Source organism: Pithys albifrons, chromosome 7 (genome assembly GCF_047495875.1).
Source record: "Pithys albifrons albifrons isolate INPA30051 chromosome 7, PitAlb_v1, whole genome shotgun sequence".
Lineage (NCBI taxonomy): Eukaryota > Metazoa > Chordata > Aves > Passeriformes > Thamnophilidae > Pithys > Pithys albifrons.
The window spans coordinates 23,304,352-23,326,313 of NC_092464.1; the positions used below are offsets into that span (position 1 = coordinate 23,304,352).

Consider the following 21,962-nt stretch of genomic DNA (forward strand, 5'->3'; position numbering starts at 1 on the left):
AAACAAAGGTCAAAACAAAAGCATTCACATATGCAGTAGGGAAGAGGCAAGATTGGTAGATTGCAAGACAGGAAAGCAAAAGTGACAATGTGGGGGCTCATGTACTTATCAATTTAGCAGTGATTAAGAACTTTATACAAAGAAAAGGAAAAAAAGAATGAACCATGCCAAAGGACTTGTCTAAGCATCTACGATATATGCTGCGCCTTTGTGCTTCTTCATTTTGATGTTGCCTTGCTGAGCTATCTTCATTTTCTCCCCTTTTGGCCTAAAATCAGTTGGTGAAAGCAGACCCTGCAAGATTATGAAATAAAGGTAGTTATTGTCCAAACAATATGTTAGGAATGCTAGGACTGAATGATCCCCATGTTCAGTGTGAAAACCTAAATGATCTGACCGTGTACAGAAAAGTCTGTTGCTGAGGAGAAGGGAGACAACAGATATAGGACTGGTTAGTAAGATGTAAAGCCAGTCACCTATATGGTGTCAGTTCAGACTCATCCCAGACAATGATGACCAAAATCTGTCACTGTTTAGTGATTCACAGTAACCATGAGATGACATTATGTGTTAATATAATGTTTTAATGGGAAGAATATGGTTCAAGCTATAAGGGATTTGAGTTTCCCTTCTCATAGAGGGATGATTCCCCAAAGCTGAAACTGAAGTCTGAATACTGGGAAACTTCTAGTATTGTAATTATTAATGTATTGTCATTGATATGCACACAGTGATAAACAAAGAATTCAGCATCCATTTCCACACAGTCCCAACATGCATACCCAACATTTTTTACACTTTGTTAAATACTGAAATGTTGTACCCTAACTATTAGTGACTCATGTATTCTCATGAGTCATATGTAAGTAGCTACTATGGAAAGATGCAAACTGTTTTGACAAGTAGAGACAGAAAATTGGAAATTACTATATTGAGTTGTCTAAACAATCAAGGGCAAGGTTGGAGCAGTGGTTCAGTTTAATGTTAGTACATAATAGACTAACACAATATCCTATACTTACCTTCCAAAGCTCTGTGTGACTATGTGGCAGAATATTTGGGAGATGTTAATTGCCTTTTGCCCATTCCATGGGATCTTGAAAGCACACAGTCTACATACATATCCCAGAAGGTCTGGGCTAAATCATTGAAGAGTTCATTGTGCTTGGGCTTAGGGGATTCCTTTAGGAACATCATGAAGTCCCAGAGAGCAATGACTGTATCTGCTACCTTGAGTTTCTTCATTTCCACCAGTCCATGGGATGATTCCTCCCAGCACTGATGATCAATCTCACCCAGGCTTGGAGGAGTTTCTTTTTGATAGTCTAGATTGGCATAAACCAAGTTCAGTATCAATATACAGCTCAGCTGAAGATACCACCTTTGTTTCCATACAAATTCCATACTTCAAGAAGATACCTGAAATGAAGCATATAAAATCACAGTGATTCTGTCATTATGTAGTTCATTCTCACATAACTTTCAAGGGCACCTCAAGAGATGATTTATGCATATATATAGAAAAATACTTTTCTTTCAAACCATGGAATAAATACCAGTCAATGAAGCCTAATGCTGGAGCTAGGTTGGAAATTGTTAATTCTGTTTAGAACACAAGAACCTGAAGCAGAAAGCTTGAGGTGACCATAGCCTATGTCAGAAAGGCTCCTTGAGACAAAGACTTCCTCCCTTAAACATCTGCACTTAAATCATCAGTAAAATCAGGTTAATAGCAGATGTTTAAAGAATTCTAATGGTATACTATTTCAAATGATTGCAAGCAAGTAACAGAGTTATAGATAGCCAATCTTTCATGGAACAGTTCAACTCTGAAAGATGGTAATGAAGGCATGGTAAACCAGACCATACTCTGTATTGGGTGAGCATAGGCATGTTAAGAACTCATTCAGTAGCTGTTGCAAGACTGGAAAAAGGCAAATTTCTTTTTGGCTTATGTTATAAAATTAAGTAAACTTTTGGCACAATTATTTCTAGCTTATATTGAAAACATAGAAACTGTCTAGAGAAATGAAGATGGAAAGAACAATAACACAGGAGGCATAATGAGAATTTCAAATGATACAGAATATGTATTCATTATTGTACAAGGATTCCCTCTGGGAAAATGCAGTTTTCCTATGATGTGCATTCCATATAATTGAAGGAAGCATAGACAGAACACCATGAAAGCACCTGATAAGTTTTATTTTTTTTTAATCAGTCCTTCCTACCAAGATAAAGTACAGTGGAATGGGAGAGTAAAAAAAAATCCAAACAAAAAACAATACCCCAAAAACCCACAAATGAGCATAAGGACTCTGAAAAGACAGTCGTGACTCTCAGATAGTGCACCTTATTTTGGTGTCTTAAATTAATTCTCTGTCAGGTAGTTGGTGCCATGCTCATTCCCACAGTTTCCAATTCAGAATGTAAAATACAATTACAAAATTATGTGAGGTTTTGTACAGAGAAAAGGCAGCATTTTGGGCAACTGTGCAAATTTTAGTGGGAGCTTGGCCAAAACTGCAAGTGTGCTCTCCCACTCTGAATATCCTGGGCACTGGCAATATGAAAAGTTAGTCTATGATGTCTTCAAAGTGTTAAAACACTGATGTCCTTTCTGCAACTCCTAGTGATGCAATTAGAGGTTAACTCACAGATAATTCATTGTATTATTGAGATTTATGTAAAATGTCTATAAGAATACAGAGTTGAGATGACACCATGGAGTTCAGAGTCATATGAAACTGGGTCAGGAAACAGAAGAGCTTGACATAGGCTTTTTTGCTGTGGCTTCAGGGTGCTGGGATGATTTTAGTTTGAATGTGTAATCACACTGCTGCAGCCATCTGAGGTCCCTAAAGTCATGTATTCCTTTACCTCAGCTTCAGAACCCAAGGAACTGAAACAGATATTCCCCCAGCCTAGCTCCTTTCTAAAACTTCCTGCCCATCTACATTTCAGCAGGCAGCAGGATTACCTGCCTCAGCATCCTGAGAGCTTATCAATATGCATTAAAGTTTCTCTGCCTTGGCTGTTAGAAGACTAGTTCCAACAAATAAGTAGAGATGGAAATGCTTTTCTTCTCACTTCCACTTCCACTAGACACCAACATGAGGTGGAAGGATACACTGGCAATTTAGCTACAATGCAGGAAAAAGGCAGCCAGGAAACCACCAACATTTTGAGTTGTTTTGATTTCATTTCACATTTTAATCCAGCTAAAAACTAAAATGCTAAAGGTCCATTTCAACACCTCAAACAGGAGCAGAGACCACAACAAACCTCTTTTAACTAGTAACTCCTACTGTTTGGTACAAGACAGGTGAATTTCACAAAGGCAGTAACTGAAGAGACACAGCAGAAGTTGTACTTACTGTGTTTCTGTGAGGAGATGGAAAACAGTAGGCTTGAAGGAACAGAGGTCAGCCACTTGGAGAAAAACAAAGAAATTCATGAGAGGGCCACAAGTGCCCGGCAGCTGCTGGGTGCTCCAAGGATGCCAGGATCAGACTGCACAGGGATTACTGCCACTGGCAAAGCAGCAGCAGCAACAGCTGAACTCAGGTCGGTGGAAGGGTGGAGGGAGCTGTAGCTGTGGCAGCCCCACCTCTTTCTGCAGCAGGCACCAGTGTCAGCCTAGGCTGGGCTGGGGCCTCACCTGGAGAGACTGCCTTTGTGGGGGTGGGTGTGAGGGAACGGGAGAGGCAGAGGGTTGGCAGAGGGAGGAAAATAGAATGGATAGCAAATCTTTCTTCAAATCAGTAACAATAACACTCCTATTTAATAAACACCTATTTCATAAACCTAGTTTTTGTCCATGTTCCTGTTTGCACACCAGAACATGAAGGGACAATGTTCAAAATAAGGGAAAAGGACAAATATGTAGTAAAATTGGGTCTGGAAGGGTTCACAATATGCTTTGGTGGAGTTGAACATGACAGGAACAGTCTGTTCTTTCAAGTGGAAATGTAATAATTTCTGTCTAAAACCCAATATATACAGTACTTAAACACAAATACAAATCTGCTTGGAAATTATAGTGTTCAGAATAATTAGGTATCTTCTGGAAGCCTTTCCAGCCAAGCAATGTCAAGACTGTTTCAAAATCTTGCTTCAAAAAGTAAGCCATGTTTGAACCTACACAGCTATATAGAAGAAAATATCTGGAAGACTGAAATATAGTTAGGCCACCTCTGAATTCTTTGCATCATTGAAAGGGGCCAAAGCGCTATTAGATGCATGACTCCTTGAAATTCTAAGGCAGCTTCCATAACCAAAGAGATTAGAGCATTAGGAAGGCTATACGAAGACCCCACCTTTAAGAAAGCTCCTTAATATCAGTAATGAAAAATAGCATCCAGTAAGTTTTCAAGTTAAGAAAAGCTTTTCACTTTTAGTTTGCTTTACACACTGTTAAATTTATTAGTGTGATCTCACAGTGTAACAGCCAAAATTTCAAAGGCATTTAAAGGCATGTATAGAAGCAGGCAGTCACACAGTGCTTGGCCATGGCATCAATTCTTCTCATTTCATCCCCACTTAAAAAATCTAGCACAGGATACTGGTGAAAACACAGTGATTTCATTCTACTCCAATAGCCAATGATGGCAGCCTTCAATTGCATTTCTTCATCTTAGAGATTTATTTTTATCACCTTCTTGCTTTTTCTAATCTAGTTAATAAATACACCATTTTTAATCTTAAAACAAGGTATTCACAGAACACAACTATAGTAATCAAAATGTAAAGGAACAGGTTTTTCTCAGGACAATCGTTTTGAATAAAATTATCTGTTTTTAAAATGCCACCTCATAAACAATGTACTCTTAAGAATCTATTTATGTGAAAATTCTTTGATAATATCTAAAAAATCACCTCCCCAAGTGAGAATCGTTCTGAAGGATGACTTGCATATTTCATTTTCCTTTCTGGTGTTATGCATCTTGTGAGCCAAGCACTGAGGGATCATTACCTGTGTGAGAATGCCACCTGGAACAAGGATGAATCCATGAATTTAAATAGACAGAGATCAAAATTATGGACAGCTAATAATCCTGTGGAATGTTATGTGAAGTTTGTAGGATGGAAGTACCACAAATACAGACACTGATCATGTTTAGTAAGTAAATATTGTTATTACAATTTCCGTTTCAGAACAAGTAAGGTCAAGGAAAGTCAAGAAAAGTCAATTATGACCACCTTCATAAAATCTAATGTATCTGAAAACTACATAAAAGCTTGGGCTGAAGGGAAAAGCCCTTATAACCAGGGACCTGGTGCAAGGACTTAGAAACTAAGCTAATGACTAAATATAAATGGGATTTAGAGGAAAATTGTGTTGTGTTCTTCATTGTGCAGGGGTTCAGGAAGAATTCCACAGATGCAGCATATGCCACATGTAAACCTACAGACTCCAGCACAGCTGTTTGACACTAAGTTTTATGAGATGGCTCATATGGCTCATGACTCATAGTAAAAGTGACTATTTATCTGATATTTGATTTTTTCAAATAGCCAGACTTGGGTAAAATAAAATGTTTCCCTCAGAATTCTTGCAAAATCAATAGCTTTTGTATACTATATGTTTTAAACTGTAGTACTTCTGTTTATTCCTTTTGTTTTTGCAACTGAGGTGCCTCCATCTAATGGGACTTCATTGTACTGAAAAGTCTATTCTCACAATTGATTAAATCTCTACCTTTTTACATAAAACTTTAAAATTAATACATCGATATTTTAGAACATTTGAACCTTGGTTACATTGGTGTAGTTATTTCCTTCAGTTACAAACACCTTTATGCCATCTTCCCAACATTGCAATGAATCATTGTGTGCATGTTCAGAAAGGTAAGGAAATGAAGAACCTAGCTTTTATTTTTTAATTATTTCAACTCTAAGTAAAGCTGCGTTGCTAAAATATTTCAGCTAAAGTTGTACATATTTCCATCAAAATTTGTTCTTTTCTAGACTGAGAGAAAGGGCATATAGATCACAAATTTCAAAAAACTGCTGGTGGAAGTTTTTAATTGTTGGGAAAAGAGATTTTATGGCTTCCTCTTGTTAGAGTTGATGACAGCATACTACCTACTGACTTATATCATGAGAGAAAAGAAACAGTGGTAAAATTGTGAATTGATGTAGCTGTACCCTTGTGATTTTCAAACAATCATACACAGGTATGTGAAGTACACAGTAAGAACAGAAAGAGCAGGAACTGAAACATTATTTGTCGTGAAACTCAGAATAAGCACTAACTATGTATAAATCAGTTTGGGGACCTTTAAAATGCTATCAGCCTTTTGTATGACTGAATTACAGACATCTCTGTGACACAGGCACACTCGTACGTAAACAGGATTGATTCACTGAAGAGAAAGAATTGAGTCACTCTCAACATCACTGATTAGCAGCTTCTGAAGAAAAAAAAATAACAGGGCTATGTTCTGCCATCAGGCTCCACAATGAAGTGTTCACAGCCCTGTTACTGAAGATCAAGTATGACACCCTCTAGTGACTGAACCAGGAGAGAAAGGTGGTAGAATCAGTGCTGCACTGGCAAAACAGAGTCTCTTCAGGGCACCAGATACATTTTTGAAGCAAAGTATTTAGATAATGAAACATCTAAATATCCTCAAACTTCAGAGTTTTAAATAATTACGTTTCAGTCATTCTTAGCATCATGTGTGTGATAAGGCACTTAATGGTATAAAAGGTTCCAGAAAATGCACAATGGTACATTTCCATTTAAATGTTACTTAATTCCCTGCTTGTATGAGCTTGTTGGCACAAGCTTGCTCTGAGTTGAAACAAATCTAGTGTTATATCAATAAATTTAACACCTTCAACTCAGAGCATATAGAAGACCAGCCTCTCTTTACTTCTCTTTTTTGAGGTTGAGTTGTGCATTGATTACATGAGTTGAATTAACATTGGTGAGTAGCTTTGCTGGCATCTCTGGGCCAGTTAACCAGTTAACATCCTGCTGTGTGTTAGGGAAGTTCAGCACACTGATTTTAAGGCTCTGCTAAGTGGACCAGCTACAGATCTGGCTGCTCTCAAAAGTCATAATGATTCCCCAGGACTAAATTCAAGTAGTATGTACCACAAAAGCAGAACAAAGCACAAGGGGTATTTTGACAAATACTTCTATTGCTATTCAAGTAGAACTCTGAGCCTATGACCTGATCCTTGAAAACTTTGCTGATAACTTCCTTGTGCTTTCTTCATCTCACTTAAAAGTTCTTTTGCTTTTTTCCTGTTCTTTTCTATAGAGTGCTGACATCATACACTTTACCAAAGTCACAGTAGTACAAATTAAATTTTGCCCATGTAAGGATTTCTGAACCTTGCCTACTATGCAGATGATTAACAAGTCCTTCCCATATTATGAATCATACATCTGGACAAAATGTTCTGCTGTTTGTACTATGAATTGGCATGGTAACACAGAACAGGAAGGTCCTCCTAAATGACAGGCCTGGTTCCCTGCCGCTACAGAAAGCTCTCTTGTACAGTCACCTTGTACATTTATGAAGTGCCATATGAAAAACAGGTATATTTTTGGTCCCACATATTCCATGGAAAAGCTGTTTCATAATTTGATTGCAGTAATGACTGGAAACACTATTCTAATTTCCTGATGTATTAATTAATGAATACATCAAATACAAACATATCTGTTTGTTCTTGTGGATTTTTCCCCTGCAAATTAAATGGTTTTCATCCTTCATGTTTGCTTTCCTGATATATTTATAGACAGCTCTTGAAACTTCTTTCTGGTTCTGTTTTATTGAAGTAAACAAGCTGAGCCATCCTAAAATCTGTTCTTATGAAAGGCTTTCAGACTCTCTGGTGATGCACCTAACTTCCCTCTATCCCTCTTTCAGTTCAACCTTAGCTCAGCTATAGAACAACTGATTAGACTTTTTCACTGTACCCCAAATGAGATTTCACCAGGGCCTTCAACAATTACATTAATACCTCCTTACTTGAAATGAACTACATCTGAAATACTCCCTTGTCATGGTTTAATCCCAGCCAGGAACTAAGCACCATGCAGCTGCTCCCTCACTCCCCACCAGCAGGATGGAGGAGACAATCCGAAGGATAAAAGTGAGAAAACATTTGGGTTGAGATAAAGCAAAAGCCATGCACCCAAGCAAAGCAAACCAAGGAATTTGTTCATCACTTCCTACAGGCAGGCAAATGTTCAGCCATCTGCAGGAAAGCAGGACGCTGTCACTCAAAACAGTGACTTGTGCAGACAAACACAATCACTCTGAATGTTCCACCCCCTTCCTTCTTATTCCCACAGCTTTTATTACTGATCATGATGCCACATGTTATGGGATATCCCTTTGGTCAGTTGGGGTCAGCTGTGTATTCCCAGCCCACTTGCTGGTGGGGTGAGTTGCAGAAAAGGCCTTGGCTCTGTGTAAGAACTGCTCAGCAATAGCTGAAACATCTCTGAACTATCAACACTGTTTTCAGCATGAATCCAAAACACAGTCCCATTCTACCCACTGTGAAGACAATTATCTCTATTCCAGCCAAACCAGCACATTTCTGTACTTATGATTCCTAAGTATATCTCATTTCGAGATTCATGAGTATGCTCTTACTGATTTTATCAGGACTACTACAAAAAGTATCAAATAAGACCAAAACAAGCCTGACATCTTCCTTTTCAACTTTATTTGTGGCATCTCCCTTGAGAACTTCTCTCCTAACCCCCATATTCTCATTCCTCCCCAGGAATATCAAAAGTATTAGGGTATCAAAATAGCAAATTTGAGGTTTTCCAAAGCTTTGCAATGAGATGGAGGCTGGGGTTGAGTCTCTACATAACAGAGAGATGGGGATCCACAGGCAGCCACTGCCACCAGCGGGAAAAGGAGCGCAGCCAACAAGCCCTCAGCTGGGACCGCTCAGGGAAATGCCTCCCGGGCAAGGTCAGATCCATGTTTGCAATTTTTCACTCATAACATTCTTAACAGATCAGTTCCAAGCACTTGTTGCTAGATTTTAGGTATCAGCTGTTTCAGGACTGCTAATGAATTCCCCATGATCTGAAAGCCTGACATTGGCGTGCCTTTTTTTTTTCTAATAAATTCTTTTTTGCCATTCACGTGATGCATCTTGCCTTGCGTCGTGTAGTGAAACCACTTCGGCACTGAGGAAAGACTCACATTGGGTTTGGGGGATTTGACTTAGTCTGGACAACAGACCCATCTCCTCCTACTCCTCTCTCTGTTTGTATCACTGAAAGATTTTCTGCTCTAAATATTCTGTAACAGTACGATGCAAGCATGTCCAATTGGCAGAAATTAGCAGCATTTTTAGCTCGAACAGAGTCTGTAGCTGCTTGTTAAAAGTAACACGGGTACCAGAAGGGGTAGGTCAGTAGCAGACCGCGGCTCCCGGGCGGGTGCGCAGCAGCGGCAGCGCCGCGGGGGCATCCCCGGCGGGGCGGGGCGGAGGGGGGCGGTGCCGCGCATGCGCGCAGGCGGGGCCGGACGGGGCCGGCTCTGCGCTGCTCCCGAGCGGCCGCGGGAGCTGCGAATTCTCCTGTCCAGTTCCCTCCTGTCCCGCTCCTGCTCCGGGGCCCGAGCTCGGGCAGCGGCTCCTCGCGCCATGGTGCGCTGCGGTGCGGCGCTGCTCCGGAAGGTCAGTGCGGCCGGCCCTGTCCCGGGTGGCGGGGAGGGCTGGCGGGGAGCCACTGTCCCGCTCCCAGGGCCTCTCCCGCCCCCGGGGCCTCTTCGGGCATTCCCGTGCCCCAGGCCGACACTTGGGCCCGGCAGGTCCGTCCCACACTGCCCGGGCCCCTGGCAGCGGCGGCGGCGGTGGCGGCACACGCGTGTTCCCAGCTCGGGGCTCTCCGGGCCCTGCCCGGTCTGGCCCGGGTGTCGCCGCCGGGGAAGGTCTGTCACACAGTTGTTAAAAAATATTTCAGAATGCTGTGCGCCTGCTTTCTGAACTTTCATTTATTGCCATCCAAGTTCTATCCAAGCGGGTTTACACGTGTATGTAAAGCGAAATACAAACAGGACATAATTACTGACACTGAAATCGTTGTTTTGTTAGTATGGCAACTTCATAGACGACTTGCGGGTCTATGTGAGAGGAGGCACTGGTGGAATGGGGTATCCTCGTCTGGGAGGGGAAGGAGGAAGAGGTGGTGATGTCTGGTTCGTTGCCCGAGAAAGAATTACCTTGAAGGGTATTAAGGAGAAATATCCCCAGAAGCGATTTGTAGCTGGAACAGGAGCCAACAGCAGGTAAGAGTCAGGTTGATGAAAGATGTGATACACAACTTTTCTAGAAAGCAAAATGTCAGCTTAAGTTACTAACCCTGGTTTAATTTTTCCCAGTGTTAGAGCTCTAAAAGGTCAAAAGGGAAAAGATTGTGAAGTTCATGTGCCTCCTGGCATTTCACTTCTTACTGATGATGGCAAACAGATTGGTAAGAGCATTTGCTTTATTTTAATGTGTCTAGTATTCGTCACATTTATTGATAACATTAGCAGATTTTTAACACTAGGATGTTTTAAGGTTACACACTTCTCAAAATATGTGTGTGTTTTCCTTTGGGCAAAGAGTTGACAAACAAATATACTGTAAAAATTGTTGGAAAAGCAAGGACCCCTTCCAGAAATTGGCAGTAGTTAGTTTGTATCACTAAACGCAACATTAAAAAACCTTGCCTTTCAAAGAAGCGTTAAAGGCTTGGAGCCTCACTGATCCTCCACAGGACCTCAAATAAATTACATGTCTGTAAACCCAGGTAAGTGTCCCTGTAACTTTACTGAATTAAACAGTGCTTAACAGGCAAAGATCCTTGCTGAATGTCAACGTTTCAGGTTAATTAAAATACATAACTGTTTTTTATTCTTTTTGGGGTTTTGTGGGGCTTGGTAGTACTCTTTCATTTCCGTGCTCTTGAAATAGCTCTCAGTGGTTCCTTTCTTCTCATACTGTTCAGAACTCAAACTAAATTCATAAATTATACTATTTTGGATGTTTAACTAAAAGTGTGTGGCAAGAATTGTTTATGATATACGCATGTCAGTGTCTAAAGGTGTCCAAATGTTGCCTTTTTTTCTTTTAATTATTCTGATCCTAAGAGAAATATCATAGCCTGCATCTCAGTGAAAAAATATGCAACATCTGAAGTTTGCTGTAGCCACATCTCTGTCAATGCAGATTTTTCCTGGAATTCTTGAATTCAGGTATCAGAGGCTTCAGAACCACCATCTTGGCCATACTTTTCCTGCCCGTACTTAGCATCTTTCTTGAGGTGATGAACTGTATGACAGAGGGGAGTGCTGGGGTGTGATTGCTTTCATTTGTTTCCAAAGAAGGAAAAACACCATGACCTTGAGGGCAAAATTCTAGCAAAAAAGCGTACAGAAAATTTTCTTCTAACCAGAGACATCTAAGTGGAAAATCACAACTGAACTACTGCAGGGGATTGTCCTTTTTCACTACTAAATTTATTTTCAGGAGAGCTTAATGCAGCAGGAGAGAGATTCTTAGCAGCTCGTGGAGGTCTTGGAGGCTCTTTGGCCACAAACTTTTTGCCATGCAAAGGTCAGAAGCGAATGATTCATCTTGATTTGAAACTTATAGCAGATGTGGGCTTAGTTGGGTAAGTACAGTAGTTTGAAAACTGATATTAGAAAACAAAGTAGTAAATTTCAAATAAATTTGAGAGTTTGGAGTGTGAGCATTATTGTACTTTTGAATTGTCACAAATTATGTGCAGGTTGCAAAAATCAGATTGAATTTAAACCTAATAAAACTAATTTTAAATTCTGGAAAGATTTGGTTATGCTTTTGTAGGTGAAGAGCTTAATTAATCAGGGTAATATATAATGAGTAATATAATTGCATTTAGCCATTGCAGTGATTACCAAAATACTATTAATATTTATGAAGTAAATAGGAGGTGCTAAACAGACCAAGAGCACTATCTGTATTCCATGCTTGACTTCGTGGAATTGGCACAAGTGGATCCTTTAGAGTTCCAAAGGCTATGTTGCCTACTCTCTCAAATAAGCAGCTTGGAACACTGGAAGGTAGTAATTACAAACTAGAACAGTAGGATTTGCATTTCAGTGTTGCAGTTAAATATATTTTTATTTGGAGAAAGCTTTCAGCCAACTACAGTTGTTAAAGTATTGGTCTACTCAGCATCCTCCACACATAGATCAGCCCCATGGTCCTAATTAATAAAAACCATAGGAAACATGAATAATGAGGAGTTAGGGTGGAAATAGTCTGATTGGTATATAGTAGTAAAGAATGGAAACCTGAAGACAGCCCGGTTTTCTAGCTATGTCTTTTTTTTTCTTACTAGAAATAATTCTGTTAATATAAAATGTACCTAAAGGTATATAATTTTTGAGTAGTCTTCAGTAATTACATGATACAGAATTTTTTTCTTGTTTTACAGTGTGTGAAAGTACAGGAGTTCTGTGACACTGATGCTTCTTTAATCTTGCATTTTGGCTTGTATTTTAGCTAACAGTTTCCCATCAAAATGAATTTTGAAAAATCATTATATGCTCCTCTAACTGACTTATAATTTTCTTGTTAAGAATATGAATCAGCCTCTGGTAGTTTGTGATTATACTTTGATCTTTTTGTGTTTTACTTTTTGGCAAGTGGTTTGCTATTAGATCATGTGAAAAAAAATATGTAGACTGGAGAGAGGCCCTTCAGGTTTGGGTACAGGTTGTGATGTGTTAGTCTGGGTTGCAGTTTAAACTTCAAAGAATAAATTGTACCTTAGTGGAAACAAAATGCTCTTTTGAGGAGATGAACAGAGTAACCTTCCTGAATGCCTTTAAGGCACCTTCCAACACCAGAGTGCATTAAAACTACCCTCAATAGTTTCCCTTTTATAACAAGAGTCATCAGATTGCTTTCTTTTTTAAGAAAGATTTATGTACAACCCCTTTATAAAGGCCCTTAATGTAAACCATTAGTCTTGTTACCCAGCCACAGTTCTGCATGTTCAAGTGGAGTGTGTATTGTTTTCAGTGGGACTCATGCCTGTCTATCTTGTGACCAGTGCTCACTTGCCTGTAGACACAGTTTTCTTTGATCACTGTTGTACTGAAATACTGTAGTCTAGCCATTGATGTCAGCATTAACTTCAAGTCTGACATAGATCAAAACTATTGTAACTTTTACAACTCAGGTTAGTCTTTAAAACAAGCAGGTTTTACAATTTCACTTTTTACTTGTTTCCATTTCAGTGGGTAGATGTATTCTGTGAAGAAGCTTCTGTAAAGGCTAGTGTATCCCTTCAGGAACATTTCTGTTGTAGCATGCAAGTATAGCTCTGCCTTGTAAACAACAGTCAGGTGTTCACAGACCAGCTCCAAGGTCTTCACTGGTGTTCTTTTTGGTTTACCTGGTAACAAAGCAAGTTAGTGCTAATTTGAGGATCCACTATACAACTTTGTTGCCCTAAAAACATACACAAACTGCGCAGCTATGTATCTATATACACAAAGTCTCTGTCTCACAGAGCTGTTTTCCTTTGCTGTGTTAGCTGAACTGTAGCATAGATATCATTGGTACTTCTGTTGTAGGATTTCGTGAATCATAATTTGTATTACAAAATACTGTAGATCTAACTGATGTGATGTATTTGCATGACAGCTTTTAGAATTTAAGTGTAATCTACAAGATTAGCTATAGCACATGAAGACTGAATTCAGGTAGACCTGGATGGTCGTGCTGTATTTCTGTCCAAGTGACTTTAAAAGATTTCCCTTAAATCTATTACATGCATATTTGCATAACTCACCTGCCTGCATCCCTGGGAAGTATTGTTGGATTTGATTTGATTTCAAAAAAATAAATCATAATGACCTGGCGTTTGTTCTTTGGTTTTGTTTTTGAAAAGTCCAAGTAAAATGAGTGCAAAAATGAGCTGATAGCATTGAATTCAAATAAGATAATACAGTGCATTTGGAAATAAAGTATACAGGAATCACATAGGTGTTTATTCAGTGTATAAATACTGACTTTCTTTCTAGGTTTCCTAATGCAGGAAAATCATCCTTGTTAAGCAAGATTTCTCTTGCCAAACCTGAGATTGCAAGCTATCCATGTAAGTTCATACTCTTATTTTCAGAGCAGTGATATTTCGCAAGAGCAGGAAGTCTTTTCTCTGACTTGGTCTGCAGGTTTATTATAAAAAATAGGGGGATAACCATGTTGCCTGATGTTTAATTATATTAAATACTTAAAAGAGATACTTGCTGTTTCAGTGTCTCAGTTCCTTTACTCCCCTTGGAACTTCATGTGTACATTTTCATGGTGTTTCAGCCTGTGAATGCAGGGTCTATTTATTTTAGTCTCATCCCATTTTATTGCATCTGAGACCCTTCTGGTATGTAATATCCTCAGCCTCTTGAATATGTACTGTCGAGTTCCCTTGTGTATACATCTTGTATGCTTTGGAATTAGCTACCACATGTTCTTGCAACAGAGATTTTGATTTTGAATCTATCCACTGAAAAAGGGACAAAAATTTGTTATTATTTTTCTACCAGTTAATTAGGATTAGTTGTCTGATCTTCATTAATTAAAGAGTGCAAGTACTGATAATTCTTACTGACCTTCTTGAACCATTCCTGATTCTCTGCAGCATTTTTCTCCATTTGAAGAGTCCTGTATCACTTTGCCTTTCATTATTTTTCCCTGTTTGAAAGCTATTGTGTACTCTGGATAATCATTTTTTTTGTCTGAGACTTCTCTGGCTTCATTGTTCCCGTTTGGGGATGATGGAACAGAACTGCAGACAGACAAGATGTGATGAACCAGTGGCTTTTTGAGTGGTCTGATTTTGTTCTCTCTCATTTTGCTTTTTCCTTATTCCTTTTCCTTTTTTTTTTCTAGTGAACATTTGCTTAGTTTAAATATAGTGATAAACTCCTACAAAGTTTAAATGTGTTTTAACATGAACATTTTCTTAAATGTTAAAAACACTTTTGTTTTCTTCCCTTCCTCTTTTTTCCCTTGTCACAGTTACAACAATACAGCCTAAAATAGGAAAAATCATGTATGCAGATTATAAGCAGGTTGGTATGAAAGTTCACTCTGCTTGGTTGTTAAAGTTATGTATAATGACTAGTAATGTCACTTAACATAATTTCAGAAAGAGAATGAAAACTTGTGGGCATTTTCATATGTGTATCTATAATGTGTACACATCAAATGGAATTATGTGGACTTACAAGGGTTGTGGAAAAAGTGCTATTTTATGAAGGAATAAGAAGAGAGCTTTATAGCCAAATACAGTAATATGACATAGAGTTGATTTCAGGTCACTTTAATAAATGGCTTCTCATTTTCCCTTGCCTCCTTTCTGTGGTTCTAATCCTGCCTTATAGTCTTAGATGCCTGAAATTGTTTATGGAATTGAGATTGCTCTGTCCTAGTATACTCTTACTAAGTTTAAGACCTTGTGAAAAATCACTGTTTCAGAGACTAGCCTGTTATTTTTATTTAGAATAAGCAAATTTTCTGCAAGTTGCCTATCCAGAGAGCTCTGGACTGAATGAGTCATTTTCAGAATGGATTGTAAATAATGACAGATTTGTCAAATAGCTGCAGATCTACAGTAGTAAATGATGAATATAACCTGGTTATCATAACTTCCTGTTATGGCCTTCTAGGCTGACTGATCTAACTTTCTTTTGTAGTTTGGTTTTTGTGTTTGTAGGTTTTTTGTTTGGGGATTTGTTTGTTTCTTTTTCATAAAAAACCAAAATAGTATGATAGGAGAGTGATTGCCTGAACAGCCAGGATAGTCCACGACTTGAGACGTGAGGTACCTGGATCCAGTTTGTCTTCTGGTAGGCTAGAAAAGGACTGGTGGAGCTACTGCTCACGTTAATTTCTGTGAACTTTCTTTCACCCAGCTCTTCAGATAAAGTTGTCAGATAATTGTGTGGTACCTGTAATCCTTTGTGCAGGCAGGGGAAACCAATACTAAAAAATTAGACTCTTGCTAATAAATTCTGGACCCCAACTTCATATAAGGTTGCAGCAACCATTTTCATTCCTCAAGCTTGAATCCTCTTTGATGTGCTTTTATTTTGTTTTTGAAGTGTATGATAAATACAGCACTGGACTGATCACTTCCAAGATAAAAGGCAGATGCATAAAAGGGTTTCAGATGAGTTAACCAGAAAAACAAACCCCTCAGATGTGAAGCAGTAATCTTAGGGGGATTCAGGAGCTGATGCTTGAAACCTGAATTTAACAAACTTCAACAAAACTGTGTATTAAAGGAAGTAAGTTTAGTTTGTCAGATTTTCACTTAGACATGTTGCATCTCTACAGGCAATTTTTTTAATATTAATTTTATCTACTAGTTCAGAGTAGCTTATCCTAGAAAGCTGTGCTGCAAATAAACAGGATTTTTCATACCCTTTTTAAAAAACTCTCTGCTCTGAATGAGGACCTCTTGTTCTTACTGGTGTATCTTGTACTCCTAACTTTCTTGTCTGAAGTCTTTTTCTTGTCATAGACAATGACCCTGATTGTTGGCCAATTCTACAGTTCATGGTTTTTATACCACAGTGTTGGGTGCCATATGGGAACTATATGGACAAAATACCTCTTTTGTAAAGTCAAGGGAACAAGTGGTTGTGCTCACAGGGAACATCTGTGAGTAAGAGGAAGTACTCTCAGTATTGCAACTGCTGAAATAAAAAGAACGTAAGCAATGTAATTAAGAGCAATAATTGAGGTGTCTTTCCTGTATCACTCAAGGGACAATGATTCATTTTTTTTTCCTACAGAACATTGATATTTTTAAAGAAATGTGGAGCAATTTGCTTAATTTATCTTAGTACATTATAAAAAAGAAAATACATGCAAGGTACTCAGCGCTGTCTGTCATACTACTTGGAAAAGAAGACACAAAACTAGAGGATCTGAGTATGAGTGTGGTTTCAGGTCTTAGTACTAGATCATGAAAACTAGCAGAAACATTTTTATCTTCTACCAGAATATCTGAGCCCCATTCTGCAATAGGTAGCACACTGGAAATTTTATTGCTGGGTTTTGGCATTGTTTCATTGAATCCAGTTGCTGTCTAAATAGGTATTAGATAGATTTGAATACCCTACTTTTGCTCTTCTTTACTTCACTATTTGTCTTTGCTTTCTGTGAATTACTGAGTAGCTGTTTGGTGGGGTTTATTATTCTCCTCTTTTTAGGTCTGGCTCAGCATTTCTTTACAACTGTGTACAACCCTCTCCACCAGAAGGGAAAATTACCAGGTCCCTGTCCTTTGTGGTAGTCTTTGCTGGGCTCTGGTAGGAAGCTGATTGACTAATCAAAATTTCATTTGAGCTGAAGGTCAGAAGTCAAATTCTTGTAGCTTCTCACACTTGGGGGAACAGTGTTAATTGGGTTTGTATTTGGAGTAATGATCCTCTGTAGCCACAAGGAACAGAGTTTATTTTCTTTTCCATTGACAGTTTGAAGTCTACAAATGTGATAGCCTAATCTTGCCTTTTGGAGTCTGTTTTATTCTCAGGTAATAGGTACATTTTGCAAGATCTCTGCAGAGGTGTTATTACCCTTTATTTTCTACTTTGCAGACAGCTATAAATAAATAGACAGGGGGAACATGAGGAGCACCAGGAGGTCTGTGTAATAGCAGCATTTTGTTTAATCTGCTTCTGATCATAGTTGAAGCAGCAAATGCATATTGCTTTGTCTTGTTCTTTGTTTATGTAAAATTATAATCACTGTTGATAGTTTAAAATCCCTGGTTTTGCTTGTTGGAAATACTTTGTTTGAAACTTTCATTTTCTTAGATTTCAGTAGCTGATCTCCCAGGACTGATTGAAGGTGCTCATGCAAACAAAGGGATGGGCCACAAATTTCTCAAACATGTAGAAAGAACCAAACAGCTGCTCTTAGTTGTAAGTTAAATAAAATCTACAGTTTATTGAAAACAAAAGCATTGCAGTAAATAAAATACATCTTAATTGAAATATAGTCAGAATTTTGAAAATCATTTGTAATTTGCATGTTTGATGATAAATATAGGTGTGATGCTGCTTACAGAATGGAACAATCAAATAATGGATGATAAATCCTTAAATACAATTTATCATTGAAAGTTGCCAGTTCATTTAGATCAGGGAAGTGTTTCAAGCATAATTAAAGCATGAAGTGATTATTTGGTTTCTTTTTTTTTATTTTTCTGTAAGATCTCTTTAAGAGGTTTGAAAAACAGACCTTTGAGAAACACTGTATCAGAACTAACCAGTTTGTGCTTCCAGTGCCTGTGATGTTAGTTTGGTGTATAATTGCCCTCTGTTACTTGCCCAGGAATGAAGGCATGTACATGGAAATTCCACTGCAAAGTAGTTAATGAAGAGTACCTTGGTACTGTAACATAATTTATACCACAAAGCTTATTTTTGTGTAACTTTTTCAGGTTGATATTTCTGGGTTTCAGCTGTCCCTTAAGACTCAGTTCAGAACAGCCTTTGAAACTATATTACTTCTAACAAAGGTAAGTTCTCATTTTCCACTTTGACAGTTGTAGTTCAGTGCTGAGCTCAGAAAATGGCTCCGTTCTGATCAAGAAGTTTTTGAATGTTAGTGTGTCTTCTGGATTTATAAGACCAGTTAAACAAACTTAGGATTTTCCAAAATGATGAAGTCTTTATTTTTGCCTGTTCAGGTGAAACTGCTCCAGTTTATGTTGAGCACAACATAATTAATCATAACATTCATTAATCTGTGCAGCATATGGGATATTTCTTACAGTCAAATAAAGGTAATAAGACACATCATTTTCAGTTCCCCAGTCTGGTAGCATTTTAGGAAGCAGAAATACATGTGTGTAGCTGAACACCTGCCTCGATGGCCTTACTACACAGTGTAACAGAGGTGAGACATCAGGCTCCAGTTCTGCAGACATTCACTTTCCATCTCTTAACTATGCTTCTGATTAAGATAATATATATTATGTGATTTCAAATTTATCCCTGTGTTATTTAAGTTGAGAAATCTTCTGAATTTCTGTTATTGCTGTTTATTTTTAGTTTATTAATGGTTGTGATTTTCTGATATTAACTGAAGTCCGTTAAAATGGTTAAGAATCAGAAAACTTTCCAAATAATTTTCTTATACGTTTCATAGGTCTGAAGTTTTTCTGAAATTGATTTTGTGTTTGTGGATATCAGAAAAAACAAATGCCAAAATTGTCCTTTTCATAAGAGGCTGTTTCACAAGGAGTTAGCCTGTTTACTTGAAATTGGTCTTTGAGCAAAAAATGAATCACTGAACATTATTTTCCTTCTGTCAGACTGCTTTTATGTATCAATCTTGAGCACCTGAGTCCATCTCACAGCTGCCTAGGCATGAAAGGCTATTTAGGCAATTAAAAAAATGAGAGAGGAGATGTAAAATTGAAGTAGCACTTGTTAAACTACAGAAACTTGAGGTAAATTTACTTTTCTTTTAAGGAACTGGAGCTGTACAAAGAGGAACTTGTAACAAAGCCTGCACTTCTTGCTATTAATAAAATGGATTTGCCTTGTGCAAAGGATAACTTGAATGAACTTATGTCACAACTACAGAATCCTCATGGTAAGTAAAATTCCAACAATAACCTTCGACAAAAGTAGTATTAAGATTTCATCAGGTAACTGCATTGGCAAGGAGTTGTTTGAAGCTGAAATCACTTCGTAAATTTATTATTTGAATGTGTGTTTTGAAATCACTTCCTTCATTTAGAGCTCTCTTTATACTCATTTCTACTGGCACTGGCCTCACTGTTGCGGAAGCATTTTAATAAGATAGAGATACCCTAGACAGTCTTTCCCAGCTGTGATATGGGAGAGGAAGTTTCCAGTCTGGGTGTCCTGAGTAAGAGTAACCTGCATTGAAGGTGCCCCTACTGCTGTATATACAGTTTGTCACGTGACTTGGGCTGAAACACATGAAAATTCTGGATTGATGTATGTAGGTTTTACTTCAATTTTGTAGTTACACTGGGGTGAATTACCTTCTATTTTCTGGAGTGTATAAGAACCACAAAGGCTGAAGACCAATGATCTCCCATATTCCATGGCTTGGGATTTCTTTGGAAGTGTGTGGTGTGTTGTCATGACAGGCTAAGGATGGTATAACTGCTATGATACTGCTTGTCTTCTGGAACTTTAGCTTTTAAAAGTGTATTTTTAATGTGTATGTTAATTGCAGTTATATTTATAACTGTAATTTACTGAAGTTTATTTACTACATTTAATGGGTTTTTTATGGGCTTTGTAGTGATACACTATTTGGGGATTGTACTAACTCTTACACTATGATTTTTCAGACTTCTCACACTTACTAGATGAAGAAATGATTCCTGCAAATACACTGGAATTCAAAGAAGTAATTCCTGTATCTACATATACTGGAGAAGGAATTGAGGAACTAAAAGCATGTATAAGAAAATCCATAGATGAGGAAGCAGAGCAGGAGAATGAAGAATATCGGAAAAAGCAACTACTACTTTTACAAACTTCCAAAGAACAAATGAGTAGAAGATAGCATTCCTGGATCCAACCTGTTTGCCTATTTTTAGTATGTACATGAAGCTGTTGCTATGCAGACCTTCTATTTATTTGTTCCCTCTGCCATCACTACAGAGTTCCCTGTTCCCTCCCATTCATTCCTTAGGCACTTGGGTAGATCACAGTGGGGAAAAGGGCAAGGTTTTTTTGATTTACATTGGCTGCCAACTCAACAGAGTAAAGACCAAAGTTTGTGCAACTCAAAGGCACAGCTTAAAAAGGGACTATCCCTGGAATATTTTTTGCCAAATGAGATGAATGGAGGAAATGTAACTTGCACAGGTAGCAATGGAGCAAGTTCAACCTCTGCGTTTTTGGCCATGGGCATCAGAAACACAGAAGGAAATTTCTGATGGAGAAGGTTTCCAGAGTCTGGTGTTTCTGAGGTGAACCAATACTGCTGCAGTGACAGGCATTGGATTGTAGGGTTGTTTTAAAGGAAAACACAAATAAATGGCAGCAAGGAAGTGACTTGTAGAAGCACAAGCAATGCTGGTATGTAATATTGCAGGGTTTTTTGACACCTGCTTGTGCCTACTGTAGTCCTCTTAATTGCATAAATCCTGATTCCAAATTCCGAGGCTTAATTTGTGATTCTCTCCTTTTATGCAGTTGTTGGGTATATGTTACTTTCTGGTGAAGAAAATGATTGCTTTTCAAAAGAGCTGTACATTTTGGGGAACAGTTAATGTTCTAGATTTTGTATTACAAGAAGGCACACATATTTGACTTTAAAAATATTAGAACTCCTTTAATGTCAATGTATTTTCTACTTCAAAGCTATCAAATGGATAGCAAAACAAAGCAAGACTGAATACATGAAAGGCTTCTTAGTTTGGTCTGGTTTTGTTTACTATGTAAGTGTATCAAATGCTGCTTTTCTAAATTTTTAAAGCAGTCATTGTGAAGAAAGGTGTGGTTTCTCATACATTTATTTTAATCATTTGTGTGGGTTCATATTCTGATTTTCCTCTAATTTTACTGTGTTTGGAGCTATTATGTTTTCACCAAAGCTAAGTATGGGCTGTCAGTATTTGATACTTCATTTCAGAGTCACAGAATCAATCAGGTTGGAGAAGACCTTTGAGGTCATCGAGTCCAACCTGTGACCCAACATCACAATGTCCACTACACCATGGCACCGAGTGCCACATCCAGTCCTTTAAACACCTCCTGGGACAGTGACTCAACCACCTCCCTGGGCAGTCCATTCCAGTGTCTAATAACCCTTCCTGTCAAGAACTCATTCCAACCTCAACCTTCCCTGGTGCAGGTTAAGACTAAATCTTCTTGTCCTATTGCTGGTTGTCAGGAGAAGAGTCTGACTGCCCCCGTGCCTACACT

At 38.3% G+C, this 21,962-nt stretch overlaps 2 protein-coding genes across 3 annotated transcripts; one reads left to right on the forward strand and one right to left on the reverse strand.

The window, feature by feature from the left end:
- Positions 1-1,041: 1,041 nt before the first annotated feature.
- FAM237B (family with sequence similarity 237 member B) lies at positions 1,042-1,404 on the reverse strand. The gene has a single exon (XM_071560808.1). The coding sequence runs from the start codon at positions 1,402-1,404 to the stop codon at positions 1,042-1,044; it is 363 nt and encodes a 120-aa protein (XP_071416909.1).
- Positions 1,405-9,513: 8,109 nt separating this feature from the next.
- On the forward strand, positions 9,514-21,563 carry GTPBP10 (GTP binding protein 10). 2 transcript variants are annotated; one of them, XM_071560629.1, is made up of 10 exons: positions 9,514-9,669; positions 10,087-10,280; positions 10,374-10,465; positions 11,506-11,650; positions 14,055-14,128; positions 15,049-15,101; positions 17,856-17,963; positions 18,485-18,562; positions 19,521-19,644; positions 20,378-21,563. In XM_071560629.1, exons 1-10 carry the CDS (start codon positions 9,637-9,639, stop codon positions 20,593-20,595), a joined length of 1,119 nt encoding a protein of 372 aa, XP_071416730.1. In that variant the 5' UTR covers positions 9,514-9,636; the 3' UTR covers positions 20,596-21,563. The 2 variants fall into 2 exon arrangements, with proteins under 2 accessions (XP_071416730.1, XP_071416729.1); XM_071560628.1 differs by lacking the exon at positions 17,856-17,963 and having other exon boundaries at positions 9,555-9,669.
- The last annotated feature ends 399 nt before the right edge of the window (positions 21,564-21,962 follow it).

Excerpts from the sequence above, each read along its gene's own strand:
- FAM237B (XM_071560808.1), bottom strand. The coding sequence starts at position 1,404 with ATGGAATTTGTATGGAAACAAAGGTGGTATCTTCAGCTGAGCTGTATA.
- GTPBP10 (XM_071560629.1), top strand. The coding sequence starts at position 9,637 with ATGGTGCGCTGCGGTGCGGCGCTGCTCCGGAAG. Across the intron at positions 14,129-15,048 it reads TGAGATTGCAAGCTATCCAT|TTACAACAATACAGCCTAAA; the intron begins GTAAGTTCATAC and ends CCCTTGTCACAG. Across the intron at positions 18,563-19,520 it reads CTATATTACTTCTAACAAAG|GAACTGGAGCTGTACAAAGA; the intron begins GTAAGTTCTCAT and ends TTTTCTTTTAAG.